The 14,927-nt window shown below is 38.2% G+C and overlaps 2 protein-coding genes across 2 annotated transcripts; both read right to left on the bottom strand.

The window, feature by feature from the left end:
* Window positions 1-3,932: 3,932 nt before the first annotated feature.
* On the bottom strand, window positions 3,933-7,084 carry LOC131881921 (uncharacterized). Its single transcript, XM_059228916.1, has 2 exons — window positions 6,346-7,084; window positions 3,933-4,315 (listed from the first exon to the last, which is right to left on the bottom strand). The coding sequence occupies exons 1-2, from the start codon at window positions 6,718-6,720 to the stop codon at window positions 4,076-4,078; spliced, it is 615 nt and encodes a 204-aa protein (XP_059084899.1). The 5' UTR covers window positions 6,721-7,084; the 3' UTR covers window positions 3,933-4,075.
* A 2,029-nt stretch (window positions 7,085-9,113) lies between these two features.
* Window positions 9,114-14,919, bottom strand: LOC131882016 (sodium channel protein Nach-like). Its single transcript, XM_059229033.1, has 3 exons — window positions 14,808-14,919; window positions 11,897-12,361; window positions 9,114-9,389 (listed from the first exon to the last, which is right to left on the bottom strand). Exons 1-3 carry the CDS (start codon window positions 14,858-14,860, stop codon window positions 9,221-9,223), a joined length of 687 nt encoding a protein of 228 aa, XP_059085016.1. The 5' UTR covers window positions 14,861-14,919; the 3' UTR covers window positions 9,114-9,220.
* Between the last annotated feature and the right edge of the window lie 8 nt (window positions 14,920-14,927).

Below are 14,927 nucleotides of genomic sequence, written 5' to 3' on the forward strand. Positions count from 1 at the left end.
AAGATGACTGCACACTTCAACGTGTGGATGATATTTGTCGGGCAGAAGAGGCTTGGGGAGCTTCGGATTTGATGTAAAAATGATTCGTGATTGTAGGTTTTGCAATGGCGGTCATAAGAGGAAAAAATGTCCGGCATGGAATTATCCCTCGTCTAAGAGATGTGGCGAAAAAATAGGTTCGGGATGGATGCCCCAAGAAACCATTTTGTAGTCATTCGAGTGGCGAGTCAGAGGACTATCTTGGATCTGGGTCCCCAGATTGTGGTTCATACTGAATGGGAGAGGAGAACCCTTTCGGTTTCATTCCTAGCAATTCCTGACTCTGGAAATGAAGTCAGTTTGGCTGACATTGAGTTACCCCCGACTTTGGGCATTGACACATCACTGCTAGATTCTGTGTCTGTTAGTGGGATTCGTTGAGCCCCTGGGGGGATGCGTTCACAATTAAATGCGTTGAAATAGAATTGCAATGTGGAGATACAGAGGTGTTGGACGACATCATAGTAAGTGAGAGAGAAAAGGTGGGAATGCTCATCTCTTGGAAGAAGCGTAAAGAGCTTTGGATTTTCACACAGAAATGTCCGTCTCAGCTTGATCGAGACCATTGGGTACGAGCAACCGAGCTGGAAAAGCCACGATGGAAACCCTCATGGTTGATACCAACCGACCCAACCCTTCAGGAGATCGTCAAGATAAATAAGGGCAAGCTTTTGAACGAGTTTAACGACGTTCTTGTGGGAGATGACGGATGACTGAAAGCTATGAAAGGCGATCCTCTTCGTATTGAGCTTGCCACGGATGTGATTCCTTTTCAAATATTCAAGGCACGGTCCGTTGCGACACCCTTTCGAGAAGGTACGAAGAAAGAACTTAATGTAATGGTCGAGAATAGCATTATCAGATCGTCTAAAGGAAAATCAAGTGAATGATTATCATAGACCCCTATGGTCTTGATCAAGAAGAAGTCAGGAGGTGTTTGGATAACAATGGATCTTACAAAGCTCAGCAAGTTCGTCAAAAGACTCACCCATCCACTTACCACTTGCCTTACCACTACCTTACTGAAGGACATATATCAAGGAAACAAATATTTCACCACATTGGATGCGCTAAAAGGGGAACTAGCAAGTCCCATTGGAACTTGAAAGCCAAGACCTGACAACGTTCATTACGCCGTGGGGTTGATATCGTTTTGTAAGGTGGCTAATGGGACTCAATGCCACAGGAGATATATTCAACCTAAAAATGGACTAAGCACTTCAACGTTCGGGGGACAACTGTTCCACCAAACTTCCACCACCCTGAGGGAGAAAGTTAGTATTTTTTTGTGTTTCAATGTTTATGATGTATACCTTGGCTTTAATCCAAGCCGAGGATTATTTTTCCATTCGAAAATACTGACTCGTACATGGTGGAAGTTCTTCCAAGCACAAATGCCTTATCAATTGAAGGATTTTAAGCGTGCGCAAATCTTGCAACTTTAGGAGTTTGGACAGTCATGAAACAAAGATTCAGTGTGAGAAAACCACCTCGCATTATTTATCCAGCGTATAGCTCTTTTCTGGAGTATGGACAAGATCTTCAGTTTCGTACTTTGGCCATAAAATTCAATCCGTATTCCAAGACACTTCGGATAAGCCCATTATAAAGTTGTATCTTTACAGTTTTCGGATGAGTTACGGTCAAATAAAAAGTGGATCAAAAAGAATATTTCTTTCAAAGACTCTGGTTTGTAACAAAATGTCTATATGTAAAAAACAAAAGTCATGCCCTGTTCTTGAAACTAGATTCTTAAATGGATCTTGACACATCTTGCTACGTTTCTACCTCACAAAATCATACGTTTTGATTGCTGTCTTGAATTCTAGCTTAAATTAAAAACTTTTGTATCCCTTATATTTCTTTAAATTCGTATGATATCTGATCCACCATCGAATTATAGTTGATGGATCTGGCTCAGGGTGGGCATTTCATTTTTGGACACTTTTGTCCACCCCTGTCCACCCCTGTCCAAAGGTGTCCAAAAATGAGGGTGGACGAAAGTGGACAAAAGTGGACAAAAATACGAAACTTTAAAACTACAAGTCTAAAAGAAATTCTACATGAAACCCATTTTTTTGCTTCAAAAATTGCTCATTGATGGTTCCAAAAGCAAACTAAGTCTTTAAAACCTTTGCCTCCACATGACCCAAAAAGATATTTGAAAGACAGGTTCTCAGCTCTATCTCACGTAAGACAGCAAGCAAGGGGCAAAGCCTCCCTCTGTCATAATACAGCAGGTGCAAGGCATTCAAAAACTGGAAAAGCTAAATGTTATATTCTCGTTAAATAGCTTCATCTATTCAACATTGTTACCTTTTTTTGTAACAAAATTTGTGTTTAAAATCATGTGTCATTATGGATTTCCATTTAAAAAGAGCAAATACTGAAAATTGAACATCTTACTCAATTGCTGAAATTTAAGAATGATACATTTTGTACATTTATGGTTTTCTTCCACAAGCAAGTTACTTTAAGAATTGTTAGGTAAGCCTTTTATAGCTTTTAAAGATGCGTTTGATGTCAGAAAATGAGAAGAATCAATTCTTTTTTTCAAAGAAACATATATTGCAGTTTTTACATATATAATAAAAGTGCACATACTACTTACAAATCTAAAAAAGTAGCATTGAATATTTGATATAGAGGTGCTAGGTTTTTGTAATTTAAGACTTAATTTTAGTTCAAATTACCCAACCACCAAATGCCTCAATTGTAATGTGGCATTGGCTTTTTAATATTCAAAACGTTAATGATATTTGTCTTAACATTTCAAAGCTGTATTCTATCAAGATAATTGATTGCGATTCTCAGAAACCCAATCTAGCATATATTTTGCACAAAAAACGTTAGTAAATTGATGTGCCCATTTTCTACAAAGGTCAGTTGCGGTTGTTATTTCATATTTAGATATTTAAAGAAAGCTTAGATTTTATCAATTACTGATTCCATTTGCTGGTTAACATTTAGATTAGCTAAAGAAATAACATGATATAGGGTTTTGAAATTTTTGCTTGTTAACACACTTTTGGACAATTGTACATACTTTTGGGCACGCTGTGCCCACTTTTGTCTATTTTTGTCCACTTTTATCCACTTTTGGACACTTTTGTCCACTTGATGTCCAAAAGTCGAGCTGATTCTCAACCCACCCTGATCTGGATAGCCCTTGAATGTAGGGTTCGTCAAGAATTTTGGTTAAAAACTGCGAATATTAGGGGAAGCAAACTGTACAATGATACAGCCAAAGAACGGAAAGTGGAGGGCTTCATTGTTTTAAATAAGCGAGGGCTTAAAGTTGCTTGCAAAAGGTACAATAAGCTCCTACGGATGCTCCTGGAAATGAACAGTATCAGATACCTTTCGTACCTCCTTTTAATACTTTGCAGTTTCAATTACACATTTCTGTTCACTAACTTATTGTTCATGTCAAGAGGTTTTGTGTATCATTTCCTACGCAACTCTACAACGTTGGGGACCGGGGTTCTCAATGAAAATTGTGCCTTGAAGTGCCGATTCGATTGTAAGCCAGGCCTGGCCTCAAGTGCATGCAGCTGACAGAAAAGTGGTATTCTTGATTCAAACTTCACCTTGCGAGTTTGAAGTTCCAGTGCAGACTTGGAAAAGAGATATTTTATTTATGTTTTGATAAAATTTCCCGAGCCTTGAAGTGCGAAGGCTCTGGCTCGGCTGTTTCTGGCTGTATCTATAGAATGGAAAAGTTTCAGCAGCATACCTAGGCTCAATTTTCTATGCTAAGAAATAAGCTATTTTGAAACAAATATGCATTCATCTGGTCAAGTGATTTGAGCGTCTCAAGTGAGGATAAAAAACTGAGTTGTCTCGATCTATAAGTTTGAACTTAAATTTAGATTCAGGATGCAATTGCGAACAACAATCAGATCCACTTCTTTCAATATTCTAATCTTTTTTTATTCAACCAATTTTGAACCAAAGTTCAGAATGCCTTGGAGTTTTTGGATGGGTTGATAGCCAAGAAATGAAATGCCTTTATAGTTTTTTGATATTCATGAATTCAATCCACGTAATAGCTTTGTCCTTTGCTGCAGACTTTGCGTTGCAGACTGATGGGCGGAATTTTCTCAAACGAATGATTGAGATCTTTCACCTGGCTCATCCACTTCTTGTCTTGAAGGAGGGCCTCTTCACTTCGGCACAAAGGCGTTGTCATGCTGGAATTCAAACGATCGCTTTCTCTCTTGATCTCGTTGCGCTTATTTTGGATGGCTTCCCTCAACAACTTCCGGCTAAGATTCTGTAAGGAAAACCCTCGCAATCACAAGTTGGACAAGTATAGGTCGAGGCGTCGAAGAGGACTATCATCATGAACATAGTTTACGCCACCGAAAAAGTATAACGGAAAATTTAGAATCAATCAAAATCAGCTTCCTAAAAAGGTATCGAAAAGATATTGACCACCCTGTCCAAGACAACCAAAGTAACTCGTAATGCAAATCCAAAATGATAGCCAGGAGCATGCTATGTTTTATGTACCAGCTCATTCTCAATGGTTTGTCAGTTACGATTTTTTGAAAGGTGAAAAAATCCAGCAGCTCATTCTCAATGGTTTGTCAGTTACGATTTTTTGAAAGGTGAAAAAATCGAATTTCTTTGCCAAATTTAACCACTCTCATTATCACTGACATATTTAGTATCATCTATCTCTATTCGACCTTCACGAAAAGAAGACATTGGCTTTAGGGTTTCTTGGGCGTCGTGATTCAAACACATTTATAATATCTCTTAATCAAATTGCAACACCTCAAAATGCACAAACTTACCCATGATTACTAAAATCAACAGAAAGAACATATAAAAGCATTAAAAAAGGACATTGCCCAACGGAGTTCCAACAAACTTTCTTTATTACATAAACTGGCATGTTGGTAAACACAAATGCCATGTCAGAAGGTCAAGAAATGTAGGATCTCTCAATTTTAAGAACTTTTTCCGTTTGTTCAATGAAGAAAGGTCAGATTGTTTCATTATAGTGAACCATTTCATGATCATGAATTTCAAAAGGCAATAATTTTGCATTAGAATATGTCAAATAGATGTAGAGAGGGCCATAATAGTTGTAATTTATCAACAAAAACATCTCTGAATGGATGGAAGATGAACGCTGATCCAAGGTAGGACAAAATTCAACTTCACCTCCATGGCCAAAGCAAAACCAACCTATGTACGCTCGTATTTACGTAGGGCTCTGACTGTTTTATTTGCAGTTTCTGTTGTGACATGGGCATGAAAAGAAGGTTCAATCAAGCACGAACAAGGTTTGGTCTAATATTTGTGGTGTCCTTCCCAAAAATAATCGCATAGGTTGATATTTTGACGTGTGTCTGACTTGTGTTCGATAGTTGCCCAAGGGATGGGGTCAGATTGACGCCTTATAATAGCCATTTTTAAAGCCCAAACATATTATAACTCTTTAGTTTTAGCGTCATACAAAGAACAAGTTAAAAAGTTTGAGTATGCTCATGACATCAAAAACATCCTTTTGTCCAAAGGCATTAGGAATCGTTGTCCCGCTTGTACGTAGAATGTTTCCATTTTCGTCTTAGATACAAGACCCCAGAAACAGGCCACCAATTGGAGACCTTCAAGAGCAGATTTCTGGATGCCTGGTAACAACAATCTCAATGAATGCTGAGAAGATAAAGAATGATTCGTTACCTTTGTTACATGCCAAAATAATGGCAAAAAGCGTCATTACTTGGCAAGATAGATGATTTTAATGACATGCCAAACAAAAACTGCCAGTGAAAAATGGATAAGAGTTTAAAAATATATTCATGAATAATGTATCAATCAACGTGCCAAGTCATTTTGTTTTAGTCAAAGTCGTAAATGAGCTAGATGTATACGTTTGAGTATTTGCAATTGCGAAAAGGCTGTACCAAAAACAATTCCAAACAATCATTGTCAAATTTGTCAAACATGTCTAATAATCACAGATGTTGAAAAGATCGAATTATATTTCATTTATTTTTTTTGTTTGCATCATTTTCATTTGTATTTTCCCTTTCTGGGTCAAATATTTCTCGATCTCTTTTCTTCTCTGGATATTTTTTTTCAAATCTTTATGGACCAATTATGTAGTTTTGAATCTCGTTTATTGTGACTCATTTTTACCAAATCGGAACATGCCAGTTGTCATCCTAGTCGATGAATTCTTTTGACATTGGTAAGGTGAGCTTGACTCTCTCGATCACTCCCGAAAATAATCAAACCATAATAAGCTAATCAATCAACTTCTTCATGTAGTTATTAAATATCACTTACCTTGTCCCGTCTGGAGGCACTATCTAAGGATTCCGTGGAACTTCCGCTTGAGGCTCGACTAGTTTGATGAGAGGAGAATGGCTGATCGGCAACAGGTGCCGCCCCTCCAGATTGAGCTCGGGCGCAAACAGCCTTGTCCACTTCTGAGACCGCGAATGTCGAGGCTCCATTGGGAGAAGAGGGTGGTCGATACAGTTGAGGCAAAGATGAAGAGGATTTGAGCATGACGAGGTTAAACAGTAGTTCAGTCGGAATTTGGGATAGGTTATTCGGGAATTTCAGGCCAATTGGCGTTTCCTTGGTTCCACGTTCCTTGTTGATGCCAATGAGGATCCCAAATGGTCTGATAGGTATGAAATATTGATCAAGGATCATAAAGTTAAGAGCAAGCTTGGGTTTGTCGTCGTCGACGACGTCTTAAGTATTGCAATATGAAGAAGGCACTTCAGAAATCTCGTCGAGGCTCACAAAGTAATCACGAATCGAGTCTGGGGAACCATTGAGTCCTGAGTCCAGTATATTGGACTACCTGGCCGTTCCTGGCTCTGCTCTTTCTATTACGTTCACAAACTATGAGCCTAAAGTAAGTGATATGAATCACAAAGACTGCGTTGATAGTGGGTCCTCGACAAAAACTCGCCACGGACATTCGGAATATTGATTTGTAAACACTTAGAGCTTTCGCACCTTCAACCTTTTCGTCTGTGGCCTTTGAATAAACAGAGCGTGTCAAAGCCCCCCCTGAATACCAAGAAGAAAGTAGAAGGCCAAGCAAGTATGTCATTTGATTTTGGATGTCCCACTACAGTTGGTGGGGAGCGAAAGAGTGAAAGCTAGACCAAAGCATGAAGTGAACTTCCATAAACACATTGACTAGTACTCCCGACTCACGAGGAGAGCCTGTGGCATTTGGAGGATCTCCGTGTTGAGGCTGACGACAACGTCCGCAGGTGGTTTGGGACAGCCCAGCCATTGGATATCGATTTCGATTGTGGCTTTCGTTCCTCATGTGGAACGCTGCGAGAATTAATTCATTTATGTAAACACGAGAAGTTAGCAACCATGTGCCACTAACTACGAGTACTTCTCGCCGGGGGATAAAGGGATCGAAGTAGAAGTTCGAGCACATGAGATCTGGAAAACAAATACAGTTTCTGTTGTCGGGGAGACGCACCAAAGTGCTCAAAAACGTATCAAAGATCGAGGGTCAATTTAGAGGCCCAGAAAAACAGGATTATCGTAACTAACTACAAATGGCCGTAAAGCAATCCAGGCCTTGACCCATTTGTTAGCCAAGTTTTCTTTCATAAGGAGGTCCCGGCTGTAGACTCGCAAGACCCTAATCAAGGATACCGTTAACTTGTTGGTTTAAGGCCCTGTACAGTTATTTGACACCCAAAGTTGGATAACTACATAATCTGAAAACAAGCTTGGCAAAAGCTTGTCAGGATCGAAAAGAAATCTTTTAAGCATCTTTGGTGGCACGTAACAAAGAATTTTCTTTTGGCAAGTGCGTCTCTATTATGCCATAGTTCAAGGTCAGTCTTGGAGTGGTCCCACGTTTAAATGATGAAGCTTTACATTAAAGTCTGGCAGACTTCAGAAGTTAAAATTGTTGCTAAATTGGTGGGAGATTCTCATAACAAGTTGTGTGACACGTTCTGTAGTTTTTGGGGAACAATCAAAAGAATTAAACATGAAAAAGTGCAAAAGCCAAGGATTGGGAAGATAGTATTGAATCCAATTTCAAAAAATCAATTAAGGGAAGTTTAGATGCGAAACAACTCGTTGAGCGAACCAGTTAAAGAAAGGACGATCCTTTTCAGATTGGTATAAAATTGATCATGACGTGATTGCAAATAAGTGTTTTTCGGACTTTGTTACCGTAAGTGGGATTATAGTTACCAACAGTTCAAGACCTTTTCCTCTTATTTGACGCTATATTTATATGATGTCTGATTCATTAACACTTTATGGCGGATTGAACAATAAAATAGCATGATAAAGAGGAATGGAGGAGTTCATTGCTTTTACCAAGGACGACATTGTCCTTGATCTAGCGACGTAATTTAGATTCTCTAGGGTTTGAAGGTGCTCTCAATACGCACGTTCAGTTTCTTCAAGCACTGCATGCAAATGACCCCTAAAACCCTGCATGGGACACAGCTCGTGAATGCTTTTTGAACACCTACAATATCAAACCACCGTCATATCCCTGAAACATATGTTACGACTTTCGCCAAAATAGTTTGCTTCGAAGTTGTGATTTTCGGTAAAGAACAATAACTCTTATTTTGGTTTAGACTGGCATCTTTTCAAAATTCCCTTTAAATCAACAAAACATGCATTGCCAATGCGGATATGAACGCTGTACAACTCAGATCTCATTTAAGAGGAGTCAACAAAGGTTACATTTATTACGCCTAAAGGCAATAACCTGAGATTCAAAACCATTGAAATATCGATACTAGCCGAACACGTCTATTTCAAAGAACACTTGACCAAAATAAGGAAGAATCCGTGAAATTAGAACACTTATAAAACATGAAAGAATTCAAGCTATTATTTTCGATGCAAAAATAGTTTCTTGGATTTTGTTTTCTCCCATAGTTGCTCCTTGAAAGGCGATTTTTTGTGAATTTTTCCCTAAATCATCTATTTTAGGTAATTAAGGTAATGCAGTCAAGAACAACAAAAAGTAGTGTTTGCCCCAAAGTAGCTGAAATCAGTTAAAGCTTGATGTAACACAGATAGATTCTTTGCCTGTCAAACTTTCAGAGGTGTATGTTTCCCTTACTTGACTGCTCCAAATGGTGGATTGATCAACGACTCCAAATCGAGGGAGCACAACTGACTATTGCCTAGGTTCTTGACGTCACATCTCCGAAATGGGGCGCTGGTGGTAGTCGTTGATAACCGTTCCTTCACAGTCTGGCAAACAATACGAACAAGTCTCATCGTGAATTTGCTCCATAATGTTTAAGAATTGCTTGGTCAGCCATGGATCGCACGGTTTGGCCTGCTCATCCGTCGTAGGGAAGTACCTAATACATAATTTGTTTATGTGTATATCTAAATAGTAGTTTTATGAATAGTTTTTAGGACTAGCTTTCAGTAACTCATTTGATAGCTCTTTGCCGTGGATGTCCCATGAAAAAAAGCATCATAGCAAAACATTTTTGAAAGAATGGAAGGAGCAATATAATAACTTGATGTTATTACGATAAATTGTGATGCTATACCTGAAGAGTTGAGGCAATGGAATTTTTAACACAATGCAAGCGTTTTCCAAATATATCTATATGAAACTCTCTAAAATTCATTTTCTCATTGCTCACTATTAGAGACTCTAAAAACTTCACTTTTAGAGCCGAAATATTTAGATAACATTTAACTAACAAAGGGCAAAATATTTCTATTTAAAGCATTTTTAAAAGGTCAAATATTTCAGAAAAATCTACAAGAAATATTTTAATCATATGCAAACAACTTTTGAATTTTTAAAATGCTTTCAAAAAACTTTCAATGACAGGCTAAGAGATTAAAGATATTTTTAAGAAAAAGTTTTAGTTGAGCCAAAAATGGTGGTTTTGGTAGTTAAAATGATTTTATTTTGGATTTTTTCAACTTTATTAAAATTGCGAGGGCCTTATCTATAGCTACTATGGCTCAGCACCATTCTGTGACTTGGTATTTAGAACAAACGATACTATGTAGGGTATGCAATACAAAAAATTAATATGGAATCCTATTCTCTATTTCCACTTTGTATCTGAACTATATTGATTCATTTTAGTTGAGTCGTGATTGAGAACCAAGCAGAGGAGACTTCTTCAAACAGAAGGAGCCTTTCTTTCGAGCTCCCTTGTCCTGGTCTTGGCCACGACCAGTGTACTGGCCGCACCGAGCAGGGGGAATAACACCCAAACACTGGAGATACTTTTTGCAGAGTTATGGAGCAGCATGACCTTAGTAGCCGCTGAAGTCGGTCATTGCGTCGAGTACGCAAGAGGAACCTGGCAGCTTCAATGAGGACCATTTGAGTTTATTTAGAGAATGTTATCACCTGAAGTACATTCCATTTTACCACTTAAATTTGAATAAGAATCGTCATTTTTTGAAAATATGTAAAAATGCCCCAAATAGGCAAAATGTTTGATCATTTATTAGATTTTGGGGGGAAGTCTCCACTTATTAGCCTGCATCTAACAATTGTTCGACGTGCTTCAAAAAGGGTTCAAATTATTGTAAGGACCGCCAAAGGAAAGGGCTCAGTCTGACCGATATGGCAAATTTGAAGCCATGCTAAACAAGAAATGAACAATACTATTCGTATGAAAACCATGTGTAAAATAATAACAGTAAAAAAGATAACAAAAAGACCCCAAATTTTATTTGCATTTGACAATTTTGTTTTCATGTGGCCTTAAAAGTTCACACTTGATCTCCGACAGACTAAAAGTAAGACTGAGAGTTTCTGCATGACATTAACTAGTATTAAAAAGAACTAAATGCTGGACCAAAGGACAAATATACTCGATCACACACACACTAGGGAAGCCAGCCAAATTTTGTCAGGGATGAAGGATTGACCTCTGAGGCCAAGTGGGCAAAGAAAACTGCCAATTGCCACTGAAATTTTGCATCATTGTGATGCCATTTTTTTGGATTTTTTTTCGCACATGGTTTCCACATTACACTATTGCTTGCGGGCCATGTGAAATTGATTCGATTTTTAGGCCAACCATAGTTGAAGAACCTGAACAACTCACTCAAATTATTTATTACAAGGTAGCAAATAATCAAGAGAAAACTGGCAATTTGTAAATAAACTCCATTTTTGACTAAAAAAAATCATATTTGCTCGATTCTGCCCTCCTACTAATCAAACTCAATTTGTTTGTTATTCTACGTAGTGGGGCGTTATTGTGACCCAAAAAAGAATAATTAAAAATGTAATTAGCGCCATGTGTGTGTTCTTTCTCATCAATCGTTAGTCTTAATAAAGTGGGTTTTCCAAGGCTAAAGTTTCTTAAATATGGCCAGCCTCAACCAGGAGAGATTGAAGTGAGTGATTGCTATACACTATTTTATTTTCCGGGGCTTCGGTATGAAAAGGTACATGGAATAATAGTTCCTCTTGGGCACGTGCAGTAAAGTAAATCCAAGGATATTTTGGATGCAGTCAAGAAAACTGCAATCAAAATTGATCGAACGTTTTCTGACATTTCAATATCCGATGGAATAGCCAGCGAATATAATGTATTTTCTTGTTTTTACTAAACAGCTACACTTGATTTGTTCTCACCTGAACCATATGAACTTTAGTTCCCCCAAACTGAGCAAGCAATCATTTTACTCTTCTGTGAAGAATAAGCCATTTACCTTGTCATAAAAGAGAAAGACCACACTGCCGTTGATGTCCTGCCTATGAGGCCTTTTTGGCACTCATCCCACGGATCGTTTATACTTATGGATCCAAAGTGTCGACTATGGGTTCTATTCGGTTGTCACCAAGATACCTACATTGTTCTTAATTTGAGTCTCTTACCACGGGATACACTTCTCTTCCAGCTTGTTCCGGGCGTAATCCATGGAACATTCCAAAAGGCAATTGGCTCGACTGTAGTTACTGTGCACTTGTAGTTCGAATTCATTGGGAAAGTAGCAATTGCGGGTCACAGGGCTCACGGATTGAATGGCATCTGACGCAATGATTCCTGTCGCTGATATGGCCGCATACGTAACATGTCCGGGTTGGATCAGGAAACTCCGCTCTTTGACCAACGGAAATTGCGAATTTTCTTCCACCAAGCCCAGGAAACCTTGGAAATCCTCACTCACAGTTCCAGCTGAGACCACGTCAGTGTGGGCATCCAGAACCAGAGTTAGTCCTTTGAATTTGCCGGATTTGCTCTTGGGCTCATTATTGTTGGTATACCAACTCGGCAATTCTGGGCCACCAAAGCTCCCAATGAAATCGTCCTCTTGCATCCGAGTCACCATTCTCGAATATCTATTTGCATCGCGGAAATTTTGTTAGTTAATGTGTCATTACCAGGGGTCGGAGAAGCAGCTTGTTTTTTTTTTGGTTTGGTTTTGTTTTTCACAGGCTTTGTTAACCGCTGCACGGAATGTAATCCCCACTACTATAAAAATGAAAGGTTATAATTCGTCTATTTATTACCTTCAATCTTTATCTGATATTTGGTCCACCAACGAATTTGAGTTGGCAGATCGAGCTAGTCCTTGAATGTAGGGTTGATCAGGAATGCTATCTAAAAATTTGTCTAAGTCTGACTTAAAAGATGCAACCGGATCAGCAAATATATATATTACGAATATGTGCGGGAAGCAAATTAAACAATGAAGGAGCCCGAGAAAGAAGAGAAGTGGACTTCATTGTTTTAACCAGCCTGAGGCTTGAGGATGCTCTCAAAACGCACATTAAGACTCTACGGTCACTAGAATTGACCCTAAATCCTGGGTATCAAACACCTTTCGTACCTTCTCTGAACACTGCACCGTCCCAACTCTTTTAGGCTCTCCCAATACAAGAGCTCTCATTCCTGTGATGTTCCTAGTCAAGGACACTAAAGCAAGGAAACGCCACTTTTTGTGATCACGAAACCTTTCCCGCCAAGTAAGGCCTAAACTTTTGCGGCTGACATTTTTGAATGTCAAATATTGGCATAATTATTGAACAAAATATGAGACTAATATCATTTTTGTAACCATCGATGGTATGTGCTTAAAACCAGGCATTTAGATAAACTGAAAATGACTTTAAACATGCCTTAAAGTACAACAACTGAAAAATGCTAATTAGGTTTTCTTGATAAAGCAAGAATTTGCTTGAAACACAATCAATCAATTCTGTTTTGCCAGTAATATTATTTGTAGAAAATTCTTTCAGACACATCCTGACCAACTTTCAAGTAATTTGATGCTTTTGTTATGAAACTATGGTTATCACTCTAGGAATGGCCCTCAATCCAAAAGTAGACATACTCTAGCTCTGAGCTACAAATTATTCTTTAAACTCATGTGGATGCTTCATAATCATGAAATAATAATTTCAAGCGATATGGCACCTGTTTTCTTTGACTATTTTGGTATTTTGGATGCTTTTGCAAGAAAAACAATTTATTGGAGCCCAAAGTTCAAATTGAGATCTAGTCTACTGTACTTTGGACCCTGTGCCCCTTAAATAATGCCTGCCTTTTATGCAAACTTCCTAATAAGTAGAAATTTAAACTTTACAAAAAGATAACTCATTCATTTTTCACCAATGCCTGATGTTTTTTGTCAAATGTGTGGGTTAAGACAAAATTATCAATTGTCCATCCCAGAATATATTCTAATATGTTAACATTTATGTACATGCACTTTTATTGCTTATTCCATGCATTTCTTTTATATTTTGTTATTGCAAGTTCCTCATCAATTAATTAAATGATTCTTGTTGATTTTCTATCTATGCGTGTTTTTGAGCCAGTTTTACGCAATATTTCACTGATTTGAAAGACAATTTGATTGTTTTCGATTAATTTGATGTATTGGGTATTTCCATTTATTCTTCTGACTTTCAAAATTAAATCAGAAATATTTAGTATTTGGACGGAGTTGTATATCAAGAGGATCATTATTTAATATTTAATTAAACACTTTAATGTACTATTTAGTACGGATAATCTCGTTTTATTGATACTAGAGTTACTGTCTTGATTCAACGCAATGGCCTAAGTTAGCGTTGAGGGGAAGCCGTGTCGTTTCCTCTCTTAAGAGTCCCTGTCCTAGTGAAACATCTTTGGACTTGTTTGACCTTTTGCAAACCTGCTGAACTCATTGGAGCCCAAATACGTGAAGCATATTCAAAGATGTGGTTGAACAATCGACTTGTACAGAGTTAGCATCGTGATGCTGTCTCTGGACTTAAACGTGCGATATGTCCACCCACACATTTGAAAAGCCTTACAACTTTCAACTGGATATGCTCATGCGAACTTTCCATTATTTGGACGACTACACATAAATCTTTCATAGATGAGACCTGCTCAATAACTTTACCTGCATTATCTATGAGTGGAGTATTTCGAAGGAGTTGACCAAACGTCATTGAGCGGAATTTCATTCCGTTCAAGGCCATATTACTCTCAATAATCCAAAACTGGATTCCGGAGCCTCTTGCCGGTCTCCAGCAGGCCTCTAGTTTTGGTTCTGACTCCACAACTGCTCTCACTTGCATTTTAGAGCTTTTTTTTTGGTGGCAATTAGGTTAAAATTAGAAATTTGGCAACATGACACTACTCTATGTGCTCAACCTTTCCATTTAATGAAAGCTTGATGCTTAGTGTCTCCCAAATTTCCCCTAAGCTTGACCAAAACCCTTCAACTTCTCGAAAATTCTGGGTTTCTCTCGACCCCTAGTCATTACAGCGCATCTTGGGCATTTGACAAACCTATTCTTTTGGAACATAACCTCGGCTTTCTCCATATTGAAGGTGCAACACATTCCCCGGTCCGTTGGAAATGTTTTAAAGATTAGAGCACAATTGATGGGCAAGCCTTTCCAAAAGCTA

The sequence above is a fragment of the Tigriopus californicus genome, chromosome 6, assembly GCF_007210705.1.
Source record: "Tigriopus californicus strain San Diego chromosome 6, Tcal_SD_v2.1, whole genome shotgun sequence".
NCBI classification, from domain to species: Eukaryota; Metazoa; Arthropoda; class Copepoda; order Harpacticoida; family Harpacticidae; genus Tigriopus; species Tigriopus californicus.